The sequence below is a fragment of the Ostrea edulis genome, chromosome 6, assembly GCF_947568905.1.
Source record: "Ostrea edulis chromosome 6, xbOstEdul1.1, whole genome shotgun sequence".
Taxonomy (NCBI): domain Eukaryota; kingdom Metazoa; phylum Mollusca; class Bivalvia; order Ostreida; family Ostreidae; genus Ostrea; species Ostrea edulis.
In genome coordinates, this window is record NC_079169.1 from 76,980,509 (window position 1) to 77,004,048 (window position 23,540).

Here is a 23,540-nt window from a genome sequence, read left to right on the forward strand (position 1 = left end):
CTGCATAAAGTTTATAACTTAATTTTAATATATACCTCGATATAAAACACAATTTTTTATTCCTACAATAATATCCAAAGATTACAACATATATAGCTTTAATATAGTATGCCATACCTTCATGCGCATCTTTAAAAATGAAATTTATTTCTTATATTTACATTCTACTTTCACATCTCTAAGAATTCCCAGCCGTTAATTATAACGGATTTACTTCATGTATCTTCATCAAGTAGTTTTGTATTCATACGTGCAGTGTTTACAACTTCAGCGTGCTCATGACGAAATTCCTATCATTACAATTTGTAGAGATATCAAAGGCAAAAAACATTGGAAATGTAAATATAACGAGCTAACATTGATTATTTCAATGAATGGTCATTCGTATGCTAGGCGAGTTTGTTGGTTTTATACCCAATTCAAGAATTCACTCGTATGTATATCAAAACATCACCAACTGTTGGTGAAGTGCCACAAATTTTGATCTAGGCCAGAGCAGTGAGGGTTCTTTATCAGGTTACCGGTCACAGTATACTATAGGCATGTGAGATTTTTTACACTGTTTTTTAAGTAAGAATTCAGTATTATTTAGATGTCCAGGGGATAACAAGGTTAAATTGAACAGTGAACTCTGAATCATATAATCTGAGTGACTAAACTATTTGTCAATTTCACAGGATCCCATACAGATTTTTTTTTTCACAATTGATACTTCATTACGCAACAGCTAGAAAATGCAAGGCCCCCTGAATCCCTATAGTCAGGTGCTCTACCATCCGAGCCATATGTCCACCAGCGATCGAACCCAGCTAACCACTACTTTCCTCCCTCCTTAAATGTCTTTGCCCTCAAACTCACACAACCTTAAATTCTTTTTGCCCCTGGCAAGACTTTCATCTGCAAGTCCAGGGGTGGTCAACCGGAAGGGAGAAATTGCAATGAACCAGACCAGGATTCGAACCCATGCCCCCTAAATTTCTTTAGTCGGGTGCTCTACCAATTGAGCTACATGTATCTGGCCACCAGTGATAAAACCCAGCTGACCACCAAAATTATAAACATTAGAATTTATCTAAGTTTTGATTGATCTGGGATTGAAATTTGTTTTTATTATAACCTTAAATCCAATTTTATAAAATGTTTGCCAGAGACTCGGTACTTTCTAGAGCCATGAATTTGCTATATCCTATGTTCGTTAGCTCTCAAAGTTTCACTGTTTATGACTGCATGTCATATTACATCTGATCTGAGCTCAGCATGTTGATAGGATTTTGGCACCAAAACTTTGAACAACAAAGAACAATCAAGATGATTAATTTATTTACATTTTGTATAAATTACAACACCCTAAAACTGGGTAAGAGTATATGCATTGCACGGTAGATGAAACGTGTATTTCATGAATAGGAACATGACAAGTGTAAAGAATAAAAACACAAACCATTATGCCAAAGGTGTCCCAATGAAAAGCCCTACGATCCTCTTAGTTCACATTATTTTTTACTTGTGGTTGACACTAAACAAGGAAGCAAACTTTCTTAAACATGTAATTACTTATGTGTTTTTCAGCAGATAAATTGCAATACATATTAAATTATTTTGCAAATTAATAACATCTACAAATATTCACAACCATTATGGACTAGATTAAAACATACTTTATCTACACATGGATGGCATATTTGTGTTTTGCAAAATTTCAGGAAGATCATGTTTCACTTTTGCAGATCATTTGAGTTCTTGCATTTAATATGGGTTTTTGTATTTAACATATTTTACATGGATTTTTTTTTCAACAAAATCCATTAACAGTATGAAATGTATTATGACTTTGTAACATCCAAGATCATATCATCTATCAAAAAATAATAATCTGGAAATCATTTTTAAACAATCTGCAAACTAAGGTAGATATATTAAGAATTCATATGTACACATTACTGTCACAAGGATAACAAGCCACGCCCACAATGCAAAATACGCCCATCCAACAGAAATCAAAGAAAAACAATAACATCCAAATAAACATGTATTGGTCAAAAAATGGCCCCCGACAGCTACTGTGTTCTTTTGGCACTTTCTCTAAAATTGGAGAGTATTGGGGGGGGGGGGGGGGGGGGGGGGGGATTATTTCTAAAATGGCTTTGTTAAATATCAAATTGAAGAAAGATTAGTCTTCAAAAACAACATCATTTAACTTCTCAAAATATACTTTTATCATGATTACCCATGAAAGTACACTTGAGAACTTCCTCTCACCATAGGGAACATGTACCAGGTTTCATTATCGTAGCCTTATTAGCATTATCTTGTTTTGTGCATATAAAATTGCCCATGTAAGTTTGACCTTTGACCTTGAAAAACAATACGTGTCTTCACCCTAATCATTGGGAACATGTATACCAAGTTTGATTACCCTGGCCTTATAAGTACTGTTTTTATCTTACCCACAAGGTGCTGTCTGAAAGATAGACAATGGTGTAGATTGATAGTGCAGACTGCCCACTAGGGCCCTGCTACACTAGTGAAAGATAGACATGCAGACTAATACGCATTTATAATGGTTGATTACATGTATCAGGTTTGATTATCCTAGCATTTCAAGTACTGTTTTAATTTTTTTGTGCATATAAAATTATTCATGTGACCTTGAAAATATGTAGGCTTCTTCCTTTAATTCTTGGGAACAGCCTTAAAAGTGCTAATTTCATCCGAGACCCAAAATGTGCTGACAGACAGACATGCAGAAGCGCCATACCATAATACGATCTGTAATTTTAAAGACCCAAACTACATGTAGTTCATGTATAGTTAAAGGTCGCTTTAAATTCAAAATCAAATTAATTCAAATAAATAACTATTACACGACAATAAGCACAATAACACTAGACTTACGTTTATGCCCATTACATCAGCGATATTTTGTAGAACACAACATCAAAAACATATAAAATGGTAAAAATAAAACATTTCACTACAATTATCCCCTACTAAGCTGAATTAGTTGATCATGTACCACAACACAAAACACAATTTATCTATCGCTCTTGGTATCGACAGCTGAGGTAGAATTTTGGTAGACACTGTAGAGGCTCCAATCAGCGTGTTGCATGTATTTTCTACATCATGAAAATTCATTATAGGAAAACACTTCCTGATATTTTTAGCAACATGAAAGCCAAGTTATGCTGTTTTGTCATACGATGCATCACACGATTCCTCACCTTCATAGTTACAATAGAACTTGTGAAACTGTGAATCGAGAAACCAATAAAGTCCACACAAGCACTGAATGGAACATCTACCAATTCCATGATGCACACAGAATAGACAGACACATGGTCATCATGATATAACAAAAATTAACAATACGCCTCTGCCATTTTTAAAAAAAATAATCAAATTTTGAACATTTCTTACCATGGAATTACAAACGAAACATTTGTATACAAAAAGAAAATACCTTTCTTTAGCTCTTTTAAGAACACAGAGAATAACAAATACATAATTATCATGTCCCATGCTTACCGTATATTTACAGTCTAATTTCTCCAACAAAACATCAGATTACAAATAACTAATAAAGCTTTGATAAAATGCATGCAGTAATTAATGTTGTAATGTTGCTATTCCTACCACAACTAATTCTGTCTACTATGATATTCAGTTTCTAAAATATTGAAAATGACCACTGAAGTAGCTGGAATCAGATACCGTTAATATACAGGTTTTCAGCCACAATCAAAACTGCTTCGTAATATCCGTTCATTGATTACAAAACATTATTTCATTATCAACAGGTCCTCAATGTAATTTTCTTCTTTTTATAGAATTATGCATCTTGGGAAGTGTTGTCAAAATATACAACTCAAATCAAATCAGGGTGAATGAAAAATAATTAATTTTGCAATATTAGAAGAAATGTATAAAAATTAGAAATCTGTGTTTAGAAATAGAAATAGATATATATATATCAAAGATAGAAAAATAAATATAGATTTTCCAATAGTTGAGGAAGAAAAAAATCTGGCAATTTTTTAAAGAAAAAAATTCTACATTTTGTCCAAACTTCAGCAGTGTGAAAATTATTAATGAGGAAACAACTGATGAATATCATCAATTACTTATGCATTACTATCAATCCACATATTCCAAGTCTGGTTCCTTCCTGATAAAGTCCAGTAAACCGTCTAAATCACATGAATATGAAGCCAGTTCACTGTCAAGACATGCATTTTCTATCGTCACTTTGTTCCCTGGGAGTTCCAGCTGAATAATTCCTTCATCACCTAGATCCTGCTTCAAATGGACTGACCCCTGAATGTAGATCTTTTTCACAGGTGTTGGGCACTCTGTTTCATTTTCACTGTTTTGACTAGATCCTGGATTCCCTGGTTTGGTGATCAATCCTGAAGTTTCTGATGCGCGACCGTCAAACTCTATCTCAATACTGTTACAACCATCGGAGCGTATCATAGCATTGATTTGTAAATCATCTATGCCAATGATGTCGCATTCAAAATCTGACGAAGTTACACTTGCATGACTGGTATCATCACTAAGAACAGATGCCGGTCGTCTGCCCCAACTATAAATATTAAACATGTCCCATGGCATATTTCCACAGAAATTTGGGGCTGATGGGATTGATGGAAGCTTTTGCCTGTCTTTCCGCGACAAAAATTCCCAATAGTCTGAGGAAGATGAACTTCGCCTCCTCCGCTCAGTCAGATTGAATACACTTCTTGTGTGTTCTGCCAATTCCAATTCATCAGCAGGACAATGTGCTTCCGAGTTCTTTGTCTTTTTTAAATTGTTCTTAGAACTGACACTGTCCTTGGAATTGTGGGTAGACCCATACCTCTCCTGCATCAGTGGGGTATCCAAAATCTGGGATGCAGGAGGGCATTGCCCGTTTTTTGGACACCCGATAGATTGATTTGAGGGAAAAGAGGGTGTCTGAAATGCTCCATAATGTGGCCCATTGCCCGACATTGCCGACGGATGCAAAGGAGGGTGCATTCCAAGACCTGAGTACCCTGGTATTGATGAAGCAGTTGGGTATACCGCTGCATTATGGGAGTACCTGGACTGTGTAGAATAGGGATATCCTGGAGTGGCCGATGGTATTGATGTAAATGGTCTATACAAGTCTGAACTATTGGGTAAGTAAGTAGGTCCATTGGGAGGTCTGTCCAGGTATCCTCCAACTGGATTACGTTCAAAGGGCATAGTCATTGGTGACACAGAACTAGGAAGAGGTGGACGAAGTGGAGAGGGTGAATACATACACGGGGACTGCATTTCAGGCCGTGGTTCATTAACCATGGATCTGCCATAACCCGGGTAATGCATTAGTGATGGAGATTCTCGAATAGAGTGAGGCAGAGGAACATGAATAGGTGCTCGTGGAAATGATGAACTGCTGAAATCTGAAAACTGTGCACTAATGGAATTGTTAGTGAGGCTTTGTATCAATGGTGGCTGATGGTTGTTCATTGGTCCTGGTAGGGATGAGATTGGATTTGGACTCTTGAGCTCACTTGCATTGCTAAAAATATCAGGAGCAACACTTGTGGGAGGTGGTTTGAATTTTGATTCAATCTGTGTGGGTCCTGGTGGCAACCCAAATGGAAAAGGCAAAGGAGGAGAGGACACAGTGTTATTTGGCATCAGAGTTTTAGCGAGTCCATTGTTATCAGGAAATAAGGAAGTGACCTGCTGAGAGGTTGGTCGGGGAACATCAGTGGGTGGAGAGGTAAGAAGAGGTCGCTGACTGAGGGGAATGACCTCCTTTGGCTGCCTGGAATAAGGCTTGGGCTTTGATCTGAGGTACACACACTTTCGGTACACACAAGTCTGTTTTAGGACATCCTTGCGGACACAGTAGTGACACTTGTTACAGTTTTCTTTGACCTGACAAGGCCCACACTGTCCACACCGCCGTCGTCTCTTCAGTCGAACTCCTCCTATTTGGTCCTCATTGGATAAAAATCCTTGATCTAAAACAGAATGTCCAATTAGAATCAGCTAGCTTCCCTTCATATTTTACATGAAAATGTACTTGTATGTATCTCGACATGTATTGATATTTATACTGCAATACTTGAAATAAGCACTTTATGTATTTACATTTTACAAGTAAAATTAACTTATCAGGAAATAATATAAATTAATACAGAGATATGACTGTAAAGTAGTTTATACATCTTCTTTTTTTTTTTGTATCTCACGGTGATTAGTATTCCACTACAAATCACTTTTTTTCATTTATCAACCAGAGTTAGTACATTAACTTGTGTCATGTCTACATCATAACAGGGTCTAGACAGACAATGGGTTCTAACTGTGTTTGAAACATATGTTGATTTATTAAGAGTAAATACAAACATTATATAGCTGTCAAGCTTTTGCCTTCAGCAATTTGATACAAGGCTAAAATGTCCTTGGGATTACACATTACACAACTGATGTAAACTGTTGTCGACATTAATGTTTCCTTTCGTAACCAAAATCCGATTTAATTTATTTTTTCTGAAATAAAATAATTTCCAAAATCTTTTATTCAGCAAACTCTCAATTTTTAAAGAATTATATTATATATCAGGTGTCAGAAAATAGGTACTATATAAACAACTAAGTACAATTTACAAGTCATTTCCAAACCATTTCAATTCAGTCATCAAATAGTACAGGAAAATGATGTTTTAAAAATCTTCCCCCATGTTTAATGTATGTTTATTGACAAAACTTCCAGGTGTTTTTTGGGTGTTTTTTTTTTTTTTTTTTTATAAAATTGAGAAACCTGTAAGGATTTTATATTAAATTAAACACTTGATTTACTTTTAGATCAAAATGAAACCTAATTCATTGTTTAAATCCTAAATTATGAGGCAGATATTTACTACAAAAAAGTAACTTAAAACTTTAGCAGTACCATCAAAATGGGATCCTGATGGACTCGTGGGATCATCACCTTCTTTCTCGATCACAAACTCCTCATCCTCTGTGCTCACATGAAGAGGAAACTGAAGTGAGGGATCTTCAGCACTCATTTTGGCATACTTTTCTGATGAAACGAAATACACATCGAATGACAGTCAGAACATTCAACTTATAACGATATGCAACTTACTAACGATTCATTTTGTCCACTATGACTGAAAAGAACTTCTCTTAAAGAAAATAAAAAAATTTTGTTTATGTGACCATGTAAAAGTAAATACACTTACTTTATACAGTAAAAATCCATGCTACTATCAAAGTAATTTCATAGTTAATAAATCTACTGATTAAACACAAATGGCAACAACTGAGCAATAGTAAGGACTGGGAAGCAAACAAAGCAGCACATAATATCTATGGTGTCTATCTCGATCTGACGCTCATATCGAGTTTCAGGCGATCGTCTATTTATAGTAACTGTTCGCGGCCGCTAAACCGCGGTAACCTGTAATTAATTGTCCGCAGCCATTGATGTGCAACGGTTCAAGACTGTTTAAAAGCTAAGCAATATATCAAAATAATCATAAGCTAAACAATTTCAAATCTTTCTTGTACGAATGATCGCCAACAGTACAAAATATTACACTATAATAATAAATTTATCGATTTTAACAACTTATGAACGGATGTGAAGAATGATGCATTTCATTTTCAGATACGCATCACATCAATAGACCTTATGACAATTGTATAAAAAGGTCAGAAACCTACAGTGCACAGTAAACTCAAAAGATTCATAAAGAATTGTTTAAACTATCTTACCTCCATGATTACCAGGAGGATATGTGTAAAACCATGTTTATTTTTCAATCGCTTCCTGTCCAACAGCACCCGCCATGCTTGTTTATACAAGGGAAGCAAAACTACTCGATAACCTTTAATAAATATGTTTGCACTCCGTACAATAAAATTGATGTTTCCCTTCAAAATAGTTTAGAAAAGATGTTTGGAAAGTTTTTAATGCCAGAGCGTTTTAACATGAAATTATTGCTCTTTCATTTCTAAGTTTCACTCATTAAAAAAAGTTTATCGACTATATTTTAATTTCGGAATACCTCTTGATAGACCCATAAATTTTCCAATGAAAACTATAGAGAACTCCGAAAAGGTTTCGACTATTTTCAGTGTAAATTTGTAAGGTTTATTATAAATAAAATGAATAACATATGCAATTTAAAAAAATATTAAAAGATTGATTAAAAAGAAATAAAATATGCATTTGTATGTATCAAAATGTTTCAGAAGAGAAGAATGCAATTTATCTATAAATTGACATTCGCATGTTGAATGAAAGGCGCGGCTATTAAGCTTATTCCGGCGATTAGACTTATCCTTACGAGGAAGATGGATCCATCTATTGAATACGTGCAACAACTTCAACAAAATGTTGCAGAATTACATCAAATGGGAAGACAATGGGGGATGACAGAGGAGGAAATGTCAGATTGTATTGAAAGAGTTCTGAAAGAAAATGAAAATGTCGTTGTAACTCCATCCCGAATGTCTACAGCAAGGAGAATTTGGCGATGCTTTGGTTACATACCTGTGGTAATATTCTTCCTGTTTGTGGCCGTGCTGTTCCTCGTGTTAGGAACATCCTTGCTATTTTACGTCTACCCATCTGCAGAGCATTACGTATCAGGGAAGCTTCAACCATACGGTTATGCAATTTTTAGGACAATACGACTCGCAACTTTGCCTCTCCATCGTTATTTCAATATTTCAAGTAAGTCAAGAGAGGAAAACTATATTTGATGTTACTGAGTCTTTTAGGTGATCTATTTGTAAGGAACCCCTGTGATGTTACTGAGTCTATTGCTATCCTTGCCTGTCATATTTTGTGTGACATAGACTTCTTAACATTTTTAGGGATTTTTCAAGGTTTAATTTACTCCCATGCAAAATTAGTAATTTTTCCCCTTTTGGAGAATAATTTCCCCCTTTTTTAAACAAAAAATTCCCTTTGATTCACACAAATTTATGCATGTTAACGTACATTTATATTACATTGGGATCAACATTCTCTTGGGGTATATTCTGGTGACGAGCTACACGAGTGATCCTAATTTCCTCATTTGCATAGTTGCCAATGCACCCGATTTTGTCGGATTACTAATTTACACCAGATTTTTCTATATGTAACCCAATTATTTTTTATGACCCGGCAGGTCATACCTTTTACCTGATTTCCGGATTTGGTTTTGTAAATTAGTTTGCCAGTCTAATATGCGAAAGACGTCGGACCTGACCGATGTGCAGTGCCTCAGGTCCGATGCGTCATTTTTTACACCGGACCGGAATGTCCGATGTCTCAGTGTCCGGTTTTGAGCTTTATTATTTTGACGCGGAGTCATTTAAATGTTTGTTATAAGTAAAAAATATCACACAAATCCAAATACTTAAATGAATTAATGTGCATGGACCGTCTAAAGTATTATGCGGGAGGGATCCCTGGTATAGTATTACTAGTATAATAAATAAGATTTCCTTGGTTTTACATTAGGTTTTTCAGTCTGACAAAATTTGGTTCGGTCCAATGTGTTCATTGATTACACAGGACCGAATGTCCTGTGTGGTCTGAATGTCCTGTGTGGTCCAAAAAACTTACGCATAGACTGGTTTGCGTGTGTTATTTCCAGTTAGCAACATGCACTTGGATCTTCGTAAACAATGCTGATGGTTATGTACATTACAGATAAGTTATCAAAGCAGGTGTTCACAATTATCTGTGAGTTGTTTTGACAAATCGGGGATTGAAGTCATTATGTAGAATGGCTTCCACCATGGTTGTCACTAATGCAAGAATCTGTATCCTAGACACAGAAAATTCATTTGGGACGCAAATTTGTCTGATATGGCAAGTCTCGTGGACGCGTCGGTGACTGTTACAGACTCCAAGTATACATCAAAATTTTTTAGAAGCCCAGATATTGTGTATTAATTAAAACTCGTAGTAGGAAAAAATCTAGGTAAAATGTTACGCTCTAGTGAACTGAAATGATACCACCAAGTTCAGTGTCCGAATCTGACCTGTTTGTTTAGCGTCAGTTAATTAGATGCGAATTAGAATATAATATTCAAAAGATAATTAGACAACATGCTAAAAGAAGAACGTTTTGCCACTGGCAGTTATTTACTCTTATTTCTTTTTATTTGTTTGTTGTACAAATCAGGATCTATATCAAAAATTAAATGTTTGTCCTCCTGTAGCCATTTTTATTGGAATTGAAAGTAGCTTAGTTTTTAAACTTGGTTGGTTTTTCAGATCGTCAGCAAACAAAACTAGTACGCATCTATTTTATCACAATAATGATTTGATTAAAATGCTGTTCAATATTGAATAGGGTTGTTGTGATGATAGGAGATTTGGGGAAATAATTCTGTTGGCGTGGACAATTAGACGTCCGAGGCCAAGTCGCAAATGATTAAAAATAAAGCTTTAAAATTGATATGTTTTGTACCGCTTCCATTGTATTTGTCTTATATAAAAAAGACTCGTTAGATATTCATGGGACTCATCAAATTTTCATGGGACTCAAGCTGCTTATAAACCACAAGTCCGGGACTCATCTTCAATAATGTGACAACCCTGGCTTCCACCAAGAAGAGATCCTTATCAGGGCCAGCAGATACTTATGTATCTACCAACAAATTTGGGAAAACGACTTTTCATGGTTAAAACTTAAAAGTTATTTAGGCCAGCACGAAGCTTATAGTCCATTGTGTAACTATTGGGTCCGGAGCTAAAATTGATCTAACAGAACATGCCAATAAAACGTAAAATCATGTAAAAAATACTTTTTATAATTAGATTTGAAGGAGTAAGTGTAATCAATCTGTGTCCTTCTTTTAATATTGTCCATCTCCATTAGTCTTGAAAAATTCAAAATGTGCACCACTGTAAGTTACATGCTTCTCTTCAACATTAATACGCAATACACACATTTCTGTCTTAAATATTTTTAAACACTTATATCACATATAATCCTAGTAATCATGCCATGAATGACATTACACATTTTGACCAGATTTTTTGCTTTCCAAAGAGGGTCATGACCCTCTTTTTACATGTTGGAGGTTGGCAACTATGCATTTGCAGTTTGGAGATCTCCAGGCAGTAGATCTCTTTCATCTACTTCTCGAAGCAGAGGCTGGAGATATACTGGGGCCACGCTATCCTGGACTGATTGTGAAGATGGGGAAACAAATAGTCCCCTATATTCTTATCATTCAGACGTTAGTCAGATATATTCTTTGTTCACATCCATGTAAAACATCTTAATGAGGTCAAATAAAAAAATATGTGTGGTTCTGGTTACCTGAATGTCCCTAGTTTTTACCCCCGACCCAAAACTTTTTTTTTTTTTTTTTTTTTACAAATTTCCAGAATCAGTCACCATATTTTGCTGAATAAAATGCACACGTTTTTCAAGATTTTCTTTTATGAGAAGGAGTGCATAATATAGATCACTATAAATATAAGTTTATGGCCCGTTTTCCTTCAGGTGAAGCTTGACTGCAAGTTCATTCATAGCCAATATATAGATTCCGCTAAAATGCTAAGCTATAAACACTTAATTACTACAGGCCGGCATCTACCGTTAGACAGAAAGTGACTTAGAACTAAAGAGTGCTTACATAAACGATAGTGCAAATTTCAGGTTGTTTGAATATACTTAGTGGTCACCCTCCTTATTTTTGAAAAAAAGTAGGGTAGATTTTTTTTTAAAAACATGGAAGGGCTTGAAAACAGTACTCTGGTTAAAATATAATTTCCTACTTTCATGTTCAAAAACATGATTTTGGCAAATGGACTGATTTTTTTTTTTTTATATATATATAAATGGTACATGCAAAGAAGTGAAAGTAAAAGAAAATTGTGTTTCCATCATCAAAAAAATAAATTAAAAGAATAAAATAAAATCCCTACTTAGTACTTACCCTATTTTTCAAGGAAGTGTAACGGAACCACACATATCATTTTATTTGACCTGATCAAGAATGTCATAATCTGGGTCATCATTCTGTGTCATCATGTCGCACAATATACGACATTTTGTAGATGGATTTTGGAACTTCAAAGCTGTAATGTGAATGCATTATAGATCTTTGAAAATCAGCCTCAGGTATGCTTAGATTGCATGATTTTGCACCATTTAAAAAAAAAGAAGGGGGAGGGCATGCACCCCGACCCTCCTTGCTGCTTTGTGCCTTTGGCGCTCAGTCCAAGCCTGTGGCTCTCAATTTTCCTCTTTTATGGGAAAAGGGTAGTAAATAATTTATGGTAGAAAACTCTCTGATTTTTTTCTTGAACTTGAGAAATTTCTCCAAAATTGCTATAACCTGTATCTTATACACGCCAACCTCTACCTGGTATCTTGAAATTGGGTCAGAACACTATATGAAAGGCAAAATATATCATGATAATTAGGCCATCCTTTAAAAAATATTTGTTTGGAAGTGCCGCCTGTGGGGTTTCAGATCCAAGAGGGAGGGAATTTATTTTTTGTTTCAATGAAGTTGAATTTCAAACTAATAATAGAAACCACAACATAAAACAGTAAACAGATTTATTTTTCGGATATTTTTTCTGTTTAATTTGGAAACAATCATTGTGTATAGAAACATACAAAGGGATGTTTGGCTCATTAGCGGGACGCTTACATTTCGCACTGACATTTTGGCGGCTACAGCTTGTCAACGACAATCTTCTAAATGCTTTATTACAGATAGCTAGAAAAAAAGCATTTTACTGATCCGACTTATTATCAAATTGATGTGGATGTCAAACCCGATGTTTCAAAGATGAGTAATTCGTCGATCGAACAAAATTATAAACTTTTCTTTTTACCGATGGAACAAAAAAAAAAAAATAAATAGATAGTTTTGTCAATAATGTTTAATGAGGCGGGGGGCAATTCCAAATAAACTATAAATTTATTTTGGCCTTATTCTAACGATTCTGTGCATTCAGGTTAACTGGCAATGACTGGTTACAGGTTTAATTGTAAACCAGAATTGTGCATGCATCCTGTCAGGTAAACCGATTGAGCCAGAAAAATTTGATAGGTGCAGGATATATATATTATATTTCTAGATACAGTCTTGTATATGGGGAAATTTACACCCCCATTTTATTTTTGCTTTTTAAGCATTGGCGGCATGCACCAGCGAATATTAGGAGGGTTGTCAAAATCTTCGAATCAATGTCACCTATCAGCAAATTTATGAAGTGTTCAGAACAAACAGTGTAAGGAACGATAACTCTGGTTTTACTAAATGGATCAGTGTAATAAATTTATGCATTACTCAACAAACTTTAATTTTTTATTAGACATGTTAGATTGCCTGAGTGACTTTCACTTCCTTCCTGTATTCTTCTTTATCTTCCCTGCCCTCATCCTAATACAGCAAAACTTCGAAAGAGTACGGTTTTAGCTAATTACTGTTATGCATTTAGGACGAAGAGAGACTTTAATCATTTTTCAATCAAAAAGATCAATGCAGATTAAAGTGAGTTTTTGAAATCAATGCATTACAAGTAGCAAACAATTTAACATAGACATTTCAAACTCTATCTAATGTACAGCATTAATTTAAGTTTTAAAATCTTTTGTATAGGGTACATAGTGTATACATGTAGACTGTATGATAATATAGTATGTTTACAATTGTTTTTTAAACCTCTATCATTGAAATGCTTTGATTCCTTTTAGATCTGTATGATTCAGAGTGCATTTTTAATAATCCATGGTTTGAGGAACCAACATTCGAGTGTAGCTGGTGTGAAAACGTGAAAGACATTGAGAGACTAAATGATACCCAAGACCAGGAATTGATTGGTGATTTCATGAGACAAGCCAGACCTGTTATTTTCAAGGTACATTTTTTTTCTGCAACTTACAATCATTCAGACATCATACTCGAGCAACAAATGCACTTATCAACCAGTAATTATACCTACTTTGTGGGGTCAATCAATGAATAGCCAAATTTCCCTCCTTTACCAAATGTAATAGGTATATACTACTGTGAATTACAGCTAATTATTAAGTTTTTGTCCCCCACCGCAACGCGGAAGGGGACAGAAATACCGGTGTCCGTGCGTCCGTCCCACTTCACTTTGTGGACGCAACTCCTCAGAAATCACTCAACAGATTTTGTTCTTAAGTAGGATTGTTAGTCACCATGTGTAGTTGATCATATTTCGCTGCCATTTTGATTCGACAATTTTTACAGGAGTTATGGGACTTTGTTGAATTTGTACATGCTACACTATAGGAACACTTTGTGGACGCAACTCCTCAGAAATCGCTCAACGAATTTTGTTCAAATTTTGTAGGATTATTAGTCACCATATGTAGTTGATCATATTGCGCCGTCATTTTGATTCGACAAATTTTATAGGAGTTATGGGACTTTTTTACTTCAACTTTTTTTTGCGCCGGTGGGGGACATGGCTACTTGTAGCAATCTTGTCATACAAGTTTTTGGGTTGCCCTATCCTGAGGCATTATTGTAGTTGACTGCAATTGATGGAAAACTAATGAATGCCAATGCTAAAGATAAAAAGATTACAAAATTACAAAATCTTATGTAGGAAAAATAATAAGGTCGGTGTTCCAAAGAAAGTCCTGAGCAAGCTCCAACATATTCAGAACACTGCCGCACATCTCATATAAAGGACCTCTCGTTACAACCATATCACTCCAATACTAAGAGAACTACACTGGTTACCTGTGCAGTATAGGACACAATATAAGATACTTACTTATACTTACAAAGCCTTATGATGAGTGCCCAACTTATATCAAACAATTATTAGAGGTATATAAGCCTACCCGAAATCTTAGGTCTATAAAACAATCAGTCACTCTAGTTGTTCCAAAAAGTCGAACCGTAACGTACGGGGATGGATGTTTCAGAACAATAGCTCCAAAACTGTGGAATGCCCTTCCAGAACATGTAAGGGCCTGGGACTGTAGAACATTGTGTGCATTCAAGAAGTCGCTGAAAACACATTTTTTCCATCAAGTTTTCCAGGACTAGTTTCTATCATTTCAGTCATTCGTGTTTGCTGTTTCATTGCATTATCTGTTTTGACTGTGTGTCTTAGTTTTCGAGTACCATTTTGTGATGTTTTATTTAAAAAAAGAAGAAAAAAAGAAAAAGAATTCTATGTTTTAATGTATTATACCTGAGACATTATATCTGTGTGTGCGTGTTTGTATTTCATTATTATTATTATTTTAATAAGCCCTGAAACTGATGTTTATTAATATCTAGCATATTTATGGTATCTCGTGTTTTCATGTTTTATATGTACAATCAGGATAGGTACAGCTACGGACTGTTTACATGTGATAACGCCTTTTATATCATTGCTTTTTAATGTTTTATTTATTTTCTATGTATTATGTGTATAACATTCTGTAGTAAGGTATATATGCATTGTAAAGCACCTTTGAGCGTACATAGTGTATGAAAAGGGTGCTATATAAATATGGTATTATTATTAAGATTTTTTTTTACTACAAAATGGCAGACAAGGGACATAACTTGCAGTGATGTGTAAATGTCAATACATCTGTACATGTATTTTCTGAATTTATCTTTCATGAGATAATCATACGATACAATTATAGTCTTTTATAGGATCAATACAAGAATATATTGAGCTGAGAAATGCATGTTGACTGACCATGATACCCTGTATCCATTTACAACCGTCCATTAACATTAGAATCAATTGTTATTTGAAACTTTATTGTTCATTGGTTGATATTATTAGACTCATAATTTTATAAATACAGATCTCATCTAATTCTGATACGGAAAAAAATTGCTTAATATAGGTATCTCTTTAAAACTTCTACAGGACGATGGGAAAACCAGTTTAACCTCAAGAGCCCAAAGATCAGCATTATCATATAAAGTTACACAATAACTTTCACCATTTATGGCATGTTTTTTAGACACCAGTCATGTTTTCTGGGCAGTATTTCCAGTTTGAAGCACAATTCAGTTGTAATTTAAAAGAAGCAGCAAGCACTTTGTTTTCTCATGTTAAATTTTTTTTCGTCACACAGCTAAAGTAGAATCATTGCTTGACAGTATCTAGTTTAAAAAGCTTTTTATCAAAAGTGCCTGCATTGATTTACATGTAATTAGAGGAAAATGAAGTCTTTGAATTTGATATACACAAACCTTCACACTAACCTGATTGAATAAAATCAACGAAGACATGACCATTACATGTTACTGTTCTTTCACGTCTCTACATTATCGTGTTATTAAAAAAAATATTTTGATTTTTTAGTACAACCTATTATCATAAATGTGAAATGAGCAGTACACAGGGGAAATATCATTTGCATAAACTTACAATTTACAAGGCATACATTCATCATAGTACCACTTGCCCCTAATTAGGCTAGTAAAACCAAAATGTTCCAAGTGATTGACAGTGAAATTTAAAGAAGTATGCAGAATGGAACCTAGATTTAATTTCAAGAAATGAAGGGTCTCGAGTGAAATTGGGACTAAATTTGCCCTGTTTAATAGGGATATAATTCAGGACCTGGACAAGACATTGAGAGATCAAGAACTTTGTAAGATATAAGCACAAACCATTGAGAGTCATCTGTCTATATTGTGCACTGGTTTGATGGAAGGATCTTCAATATTTTCATAAATTTGTATTACTAAAGACTCCTTTTATTATGCGAGTACACAGTTTTACGTAATTGTTTCTCAGCCTCATTTTGCTGATATTGAAAATCATGAGTGCTGTTCTTCAGAGAACTTCATTCTATATGTGCATATATATATATATATATATATATATATATATATATATAATTTAAAAGAATAAAATCCAAAATGATCACATAATAATCAACGATCAGTTCCTGCATGTAAATGTGGTCAAATAAATGATTGAGCACTTTTAAAAAATTTTAACCAATATTTTGTATGGAGTAAATAGAAAGTTGCAGAGGTAATACAGAAAAAAGGAAGATCCTTGGCACACTCACAATTTTAGCGCAAAAGGTCAAGCGTCCGTAAATCTAATGTGTGCCAAATTTTTTCGTTTTACATTATACCAGTAGAACATGTAGAAATGTGAACCAAGTTTTGTTAGTGCATCATTGACATGAAGCCATTTACAATGGATGATATTCTTGATTGAGGCATCAGCATTCCAGTGTGCTTAAACAAATTGCCTGGTTTGTGGGATTATGAAAAAAATCATGCTCACCAACCTCAAGGTTATTTCTCAGAGGCACATAAAAGTTGATTTACTGTAACATCAAGGGGCCTAAAAAAAATTCTTCAAGACATATAACTACATGGAATTACACACTTCACACATTTTAAAAATGGAAAGAAAAAAAAAATAGCAACAAATAATTTTTATATTACAGAATTTGGCCAAAGAAGTAAGCTTTGATGACATAAGACAGTGGTACATACAAAACCAGGATGTTCTGGATAAATCGGCTTTTTTCCAGTCCAATATTGCAGGAATGAGCAACCTTCGAGATCTGTTTCGAGATGAAATTGACGAGAACACCCTGGTGAAGGATGGGACAACCATCCACTGGTGAGAACTTACCTCTCCTAGATATAGTGCAGGTTCAGTCGTTACATTTTATAGTACCCTACCTATCAGTCATTACATTTTATAGTACCCTACCTATCAGTCGTTACATTTTATAGTACCCTACCTATCAGTCGTTACATTTTATAGTACCCTACCTATCAGTCGTTACATTTTATAGTACCCTACCTATCAGTCGTTACATTTTATAGTACCCTACCTATCAGTCATTACATTTTATAGTACCCTACCTATCAGTCATTACATTTTATAGTACCCTACCTATCAGTCGTTACATTTTATAGTACCCTACCTATCGGTCGTTACATTTTATAGTACCCTACCTATCGGTCGTTACATTTTATAGTACCCTACCTATCAGTCATTACATTTTATAGTACCCTACCTATCAGTCATTACATTTTATAGTACCCTACCTATCAGTCGTTACATTTTATAGTACCCTACCTATCAGTCGTTACATTTTATAGTACCCTACCTATCAGTCATTACATTTTATAGTACGCTACCTATCAGTCATTACATTTTATAGTACCCTACGTATCAGTCATTACATTTTATAGTACCCTACCTATCAGTCGTTACATTTTATAGTACCCTACCTATCAGTCATTACATTTTATAGTACCCTACCTATCAGTCGTTACATTTTATAGTACCCTACCTATCAGTCGTTACATTTTATAGTACCCTACCTATCAGTCATTACATTTTATAGTACCCTACCTATCAGTCGTTACATTTTATAGTACCCTACCTATCAGTCATTACATTTTATAGTACCCTACCTATCAGTCGTTACATTTTATAGTACCCTACCTATCAGTCATTACATTTTATAGTACCCTACCTATCAGTCATTACATTTTATAGTACCCTACCTATCGGTCGTTACATTTTATAGTACCCTACCTATCAGTCGTTACATTTTATAGTACCCTACCTATCAGTCGTTACATTTTATAGTACCCCCTTCATTTCATAGTCATGATAGTAATTTGAATCTCATTTCGTAGTGTCCCATGTCTCATTTCATACCATGTCACGTCTCATTATATAATATCCCATTCCCAAAGATGTTTCCCTATATATCCTTAAATGTAAAACTTTGATCCCCTATTGTTGCCCCAACCTACCCCCTAGGATGTGTCATAATTTTAATAAACTTGACTCTGCACTACCTGGGGATGTTTGCATAATGATATGATAGCCCTGTTTTTCTTTACCAGAATATTTTTTAAGGTTTTTGCTATATTTTCCCCATTTAAAATTTTGATCCCCTATTGTGGCCCCACCCTAACCCCAGGATCATGATTTGAACAAACTTGAATCTACACTATATCAGGATGCTTTTATGTAAATTTCAACTTTTCTGTCCAAGTGGTTCTTGAGAAGAAGACTGTTGAATGAACTCCTCCTATTTTGTATTTTGGCCTTTTCTTGATTATCTCCTATTTGAAGGGAGCATAGCTCTACATTTAACAAACCTGAATCCCCTTTACCTAAGAATGATTTGTACCAAGTTAAATTGGAATTGGCCCAGCAGTTTTGAAGAAGATTTTTAAAAGATACCACCATCTCCCTTTTGAAGAAGGTGTGTCCTTTCATTTGAACACTTTGGAATCCCTTTTACCCAATGATGCTTTATGGCAAGTTTGGTTGAAATTGGTTCTGGAGAAAAGTTTACAGACAGACAGACAAATGTCAGACAAAAGTTGATCAGAAAAACTCGCTTGTGATCTAAAAATTTAATATATATATTTTGTGTGAAAATCCTGATGCAACTTACTGCTACTCTCAATTTGATAAAAATGATGGAGAACCAGTCTTATCATGTCATAAACATGTCATTTTGTCACCATTTTCAGTATTTTCACCTTGAATATTTTTCACACAGCTTTTCATTTAGAAAACATCAGGTACAGGCTTGTACAAACTTCATATTCATACATGTACTATAGATTTATCTTTTTAATAAACACATGGCAGTAAAATTTACTGAAAATAACTAAACCGTACTGGCTGAAACAGCAAGCAGCATCTTTGTTTTACAGGCTTACGAGAAACATGGCTGCCAGTCAGGTAATCAGGAGGTTGTTTCCTCGTCCAGGATTTATTCCTCCAGAGAGTGAGGTAGCACTAGAGAAGGTGGTCTTCCTTGATGGATACAAGTCTGACCACTATGAACTGGTGAGTGAACATCATATTTTTGTCTAATTTGCAGGAGGATGTTAAACTGCCTTCACCTGTCCATCAGTTAATTAATGTTAACCACATTAGAGGTAAGATCAACTTTTCTAGGCATCAAATGAGGTGCATTTATGGTATCTGAGGCGGGAATGGACAATAAAGCTTTGTTTTCATCCTGCTCACATGTTGCTGAGCAAAGGAACTAGAAATTTGTTCGTAATAATAATAGTAGGGGTCTATACGATATCACCCTCTAATGAGGGGTTAAAAAGTAAATGTAAATTTGATATTACTGTACATCATATAACTGGTTGAAATTGCATTCCTGCCAGTAAAGGATCATATGGAAAGAACAAAAGGAAAGGCCCAAAGGGGTTTTAAATCTTATGCACAATGTACATGTATGAAATAAAAGTCAAAACTGGTTCCGGATTTGATTGAACATTTTAAAGGCCATCTGAATTCATATATGTGGTTATTAAATAGATTGTTCATACAAGAATGAAACAAAACAACAAATGAATATTTATTTGTTAATATCTTATCGTTGTAAAATAGCTTTGTTGGAGATTGCCTTATACTAGTTATCTCCATATCTTGACCTACTGACACCCCGGATACCCCACCACCATCACGTACATTTGAAGACCCTTCAGCAACGTCATTCGATCTCCTTTCAAAAATACTGACGGGGGCCGACGTTATCTCATCTACGTTTATCTCGGGACAGTTTTCTCCTGCTCAATCAGAGAACACGTTACGTTAGATCACATGCAAAACAAAGGAATATGTAAATACCTTCAACTGTCACTCAGCCGTGTATCAAATACATATTGAAATCAATGATGTCATGTGCGCAGTTCAGACTCGTATCTGCGTAAAGAAGTGCATTTTATTTACTACAGTACCGTACCATAAGTTTCATATTAAACATCTCTTGTAATTCGTTGTTTTATGTTCTATCTATCCCAAATTTAGACAGTTGCGTCAGAGCTATTTTCCTCAATTTGAAATTCACCTTACACACGTGGGGTTATTTTTAGACATACTCAACGACTACATGTATTTCATGGGTTCACCACATGTTTGTTTTCTAAATAATATTCTCACTGATTTATTTTTCAAGTATGCAGTTAAGAGATAGTTTATTATTAATATTTTGAATGATTTGCATACATTGCGTTACTCTCTGAGCACAGCCATTTCTAAACAACTTTTAAACAGTAGCTGAAACACGCATTTTTATTGGATAAGCATGATGTAATCCAAACAGGGTTGTTTTCTCCATCCGCTAGAGGGCGCCACTGAAAGCTACGAAAATCGTACTAAATCTGCTAAGGGTTTGTAGAGAAGCGTAGCAGATCATAAACCCTTGGCTAGCGAAGATGCCTCGTGCTATACATTGAATAGAAACCCGTTTCATTTGAGTGAATCTACTGTTAGATTTCTCGTTTCATTTATTGATAATGTTTTTCTACTAATCTTTAATTTAATAATGGAAAAAAGAAATGATGTTAAATATAATAATTATTGTTAATAAAACGAATAATAATAATGATAGATAAATAAATTTTTTAAAAACCATCACTGTCGATGGGGCTCGAACTCGCGCAAAAGTTCCTATGTTGGTAAAAACACTTCCACACTACCTCTGTTTAACGAGGATGTATGAAAACATTTTGTCTGTTTGATATTTAACATTGTACTGTATTTTACAGGTGGGTGTGATCTTACAGATGGGGTATTACATGCAGGTCTCAGGAAATCGTAAGGTCATCATTACTCCCGTCAAACATTGTAGAGACGTCTGCAGCCCCATGCACGCCATGCTGCAGGAGAAAGACGTTAGTAAGTACCGAGTACGCAATACATGCTGCAGGAGAAAGACGTTAGTAAGTACCAGGTACTCAATACATGCTGCAGGAGAAAGACGTTAGTAAGTACCGGGAACTCGATACATGCTGCAGGAGAAAGATGTTAGTAAGTACCGGGTACTTAATACATGCTGCAGGAGAAAGACGTTAGTAAGTACCAGGTACTCAATACATGCTGCAGGAGAAAGACGTTAGTAAGTACAGGGTACTCGATACATGCTGCAGGAGAAAAACGTTAGTAAGTACCAAGTACTCAATACATGCTGCAGGAGAAAAACGTTAGTAAGTACCGAGTACTCAATACATGCTGCAGGAGAAAGACGTTAGTAAGTACCAGGTACTCAATACATGCTGCAGGAGAAAGACGTTAGTAAGTACTGGGTACTAGATACATGCTGCAGGAGAAAGATGATAGTAAGTACCAGGTACTCGATACATGCTGCAGGAGAAAGACGTTAGTAAGTACCGGATACTCAATACATGCTGCAGGAGAAAGACGTTAGTAAGTACCGGGTACTCAATACACTTAAAATGACATACTTAATCGAGAACCTTTTTCTCCAGTTCCTCATCTATATACAGCCTCTTTGGAAGACATAACTTTTTGGGGGTTTTCCCCCTTTATTGTCTATCCACAACTTTGACTTCCATTCGTAGAATTTGTTTTGTATTCGAGAGTATTTCTGTAGGGTAGAAAGTAGTGTCCTCACATTCAGATTCACCAAAATCTACATAAACCTGGGAACGATTATGTCACACTATAAGATCAGCCTTCAACTAGTAAAGAAAAGGGCAGTTGTTTACATGTACAGTACCTTCACAGTTCAGAATATGTTGCTACGTGTATTATTTGCATACTTTTCACCTGGTGCCATGAAATCATTTCATTTGACAAGTTCTTGTTTTTATAGTAGACCAAACTTTCCCAAATTCACCAGATTTATTTGGTAGCAAAATAGTCCAATAAATAATACAGAAGGGTAAAAAAAAAATTCAAAGGTGAAGAAGCAAATGAAAGAAATGTTTTTTCACTTGTAATTGACAATACATTTGCTGTTTATTTCAGTTATGTACAATCCTTCCATTTGGAAGGTAGTGGTGATGCCAAACTTCAAGAAAAAGCTCAGCATTGGTTTTATGGGGTCTTTTTCCTTCTCCAACTTGATCCATGATCCCATAGAGGAGACGGAAATCGAGCCGGATGGAGAACCTGGGGCATCTGAAGAAGAGAAAGGAAGGGAAGAATCTCAAGATGAAGAAGAGAAAGGAATGGAGGAATCGGAAGAAGAAGAGAAAGGAATGGAGGAATCGGAAGAAGAGAAAGGAATGGAGGAATCAGAAGATGGAGAAGAGAAAGGAAGGGAGGATTTGGAAGATGAAGAGAAAGGAAAGGAGGAATCGGAAGATGAAGAGAAAGGAAGGAAGGAAGCTAGATGATAGCATATCTTGTGAATTTCTAAACTTACATTCCAGCTTTTTACTGTCAATAAAATGATTTCATTATGAAATTGTAGAATGTGAAATTATCAGAATCGCAGAAAAGCTTATTAAATATTTGAAAGATCCAAACAGAAGTAGAATTACTTTTTTAAATTAAGAAACAATGAAACAGTTTATGCCAGATTTCTCAAGGTGCAAAGGTTATGACAATACATGTAAAACAGTACTTGCACAGATGGACTGACCATGTGATTCCTTAATTAAACAGACAGAGAGAGAGAGAGAGAGATATGTAGTTCCAACTAGATTCAAACTAGGACAGAACTAGACCCCCTCCTAACATGACTAATATCTCGGTGTGGTTTTTCCTTATTGGGGCATATTGGAAATATTGTATGGTTGATGGC

The 23,540-nt window shown here is 35.1% G+C and overlaps 2 protein-coding genes across 3 annotated transcripts; one reads left to right on the forward strand and one right to left on the reverse strand.

Annotated features, from left to right (window-relative positions):
* Positions 1-1,303: 1,303 nt before the first annotated feature.
* On the reverse strand, positions 1,304-7,873 carry LOC125646827 (uncharacterized). 2 transcript variants are annotated; one of them, XM_048873379.2, is made up of 3 exons: positions 7,768-7,873; positions 6,938-7,069; positions 1,304-6,002 (listed from the first exon to the last, which is right to left on the reverse strand). In XM_048873379.2, exons 2-3 carry the CDS (start codon positions 7,053-7,055, stop codon positions 4,138-4,140), a joined length of 1,983 nt encoding a protein of 660 aa, XP_048729336.2. In that variant the 5' UTR covers positions 7,056-7,069; positions 7,768-7,873; the 3' UTR covers positions 1,304-4,137. The 2 variants fall into 2 exon arrangements, with proteins under 2 accessions (XP_048729336.2, XP_048729337.2); XM_048873380.2 differs by having other exon boundaries at positions 6,938-7,859.
* A 438-nt stretch (positions 7,874-8,311) lies between these two features.
* On the forward strand, positions 8,312-23,262 carry LOC125646030 (uncharacterized). The gene is made up of 6 exons (XM_048872139.2): positions 8,312-8,731; positions 13,722-13,885; positions 17,433-17,611; positions 19,684-19,819; positions 21,538-21,667; positions 22,760-23,262. The coding sequence occupies exons 1-6, from the start codon at positions 8,350-8,352 to the stop codon at positions 23,128-23,130; spliced, it is 1,362 nt and encodes a 453-aa protein (XP_048728096.1). The 5' UTR covers positions 8,312-8,349; the 3' UTR covers positions 23,131-23,262.
* The last annotated feature ends 278 nt before the right edge of the window (positions 23,263-23,540 follow it).

What these genes read in the sequence shown, in the direction of transcription:
- LOC125646827 (XM_048873379.2), bottom strand. Translation starts at nt 7,055, where the DNA reads ATGAGTGCTGAAGATCCCTCACTTCAGTTTCCTCTTCATGTGAGCACA. An exon ending in ATCAGGATCCCATTTTGATG is followed by an intron (nt 6,003 to 6,937) that starts GTACTGCTAAAG and finishes ATTCTGTTTTAG; the next exon opens with ATCAAGGATTTTTATCCAAT.
- LOC125646030 (XM_048872139.2), top strand. Translation starts at nt 8,350, where the DNA reads ATGGATCCATCTATTGAATACGTGCAACAACTTCAACAAAATGTTGCA. An exon ending in CCAGACCTGTTATTTTCAAG is followed by an intron (nt 13,886 to 17,432) that starts GTACATTTTTTT and finishes TTTATATTACAG; the next exon opens with AATTTGGCCAAAGAAGTAAG. An exon ending in GCTGCAGGAGAAAGACGTTA is followed by an intron (nt 21,668 to 22,759) that starts GTAAGTACCGAG and finishes TGTTTATTTCAG; the next exon opens with TTATGTACAATCCTTCCATT.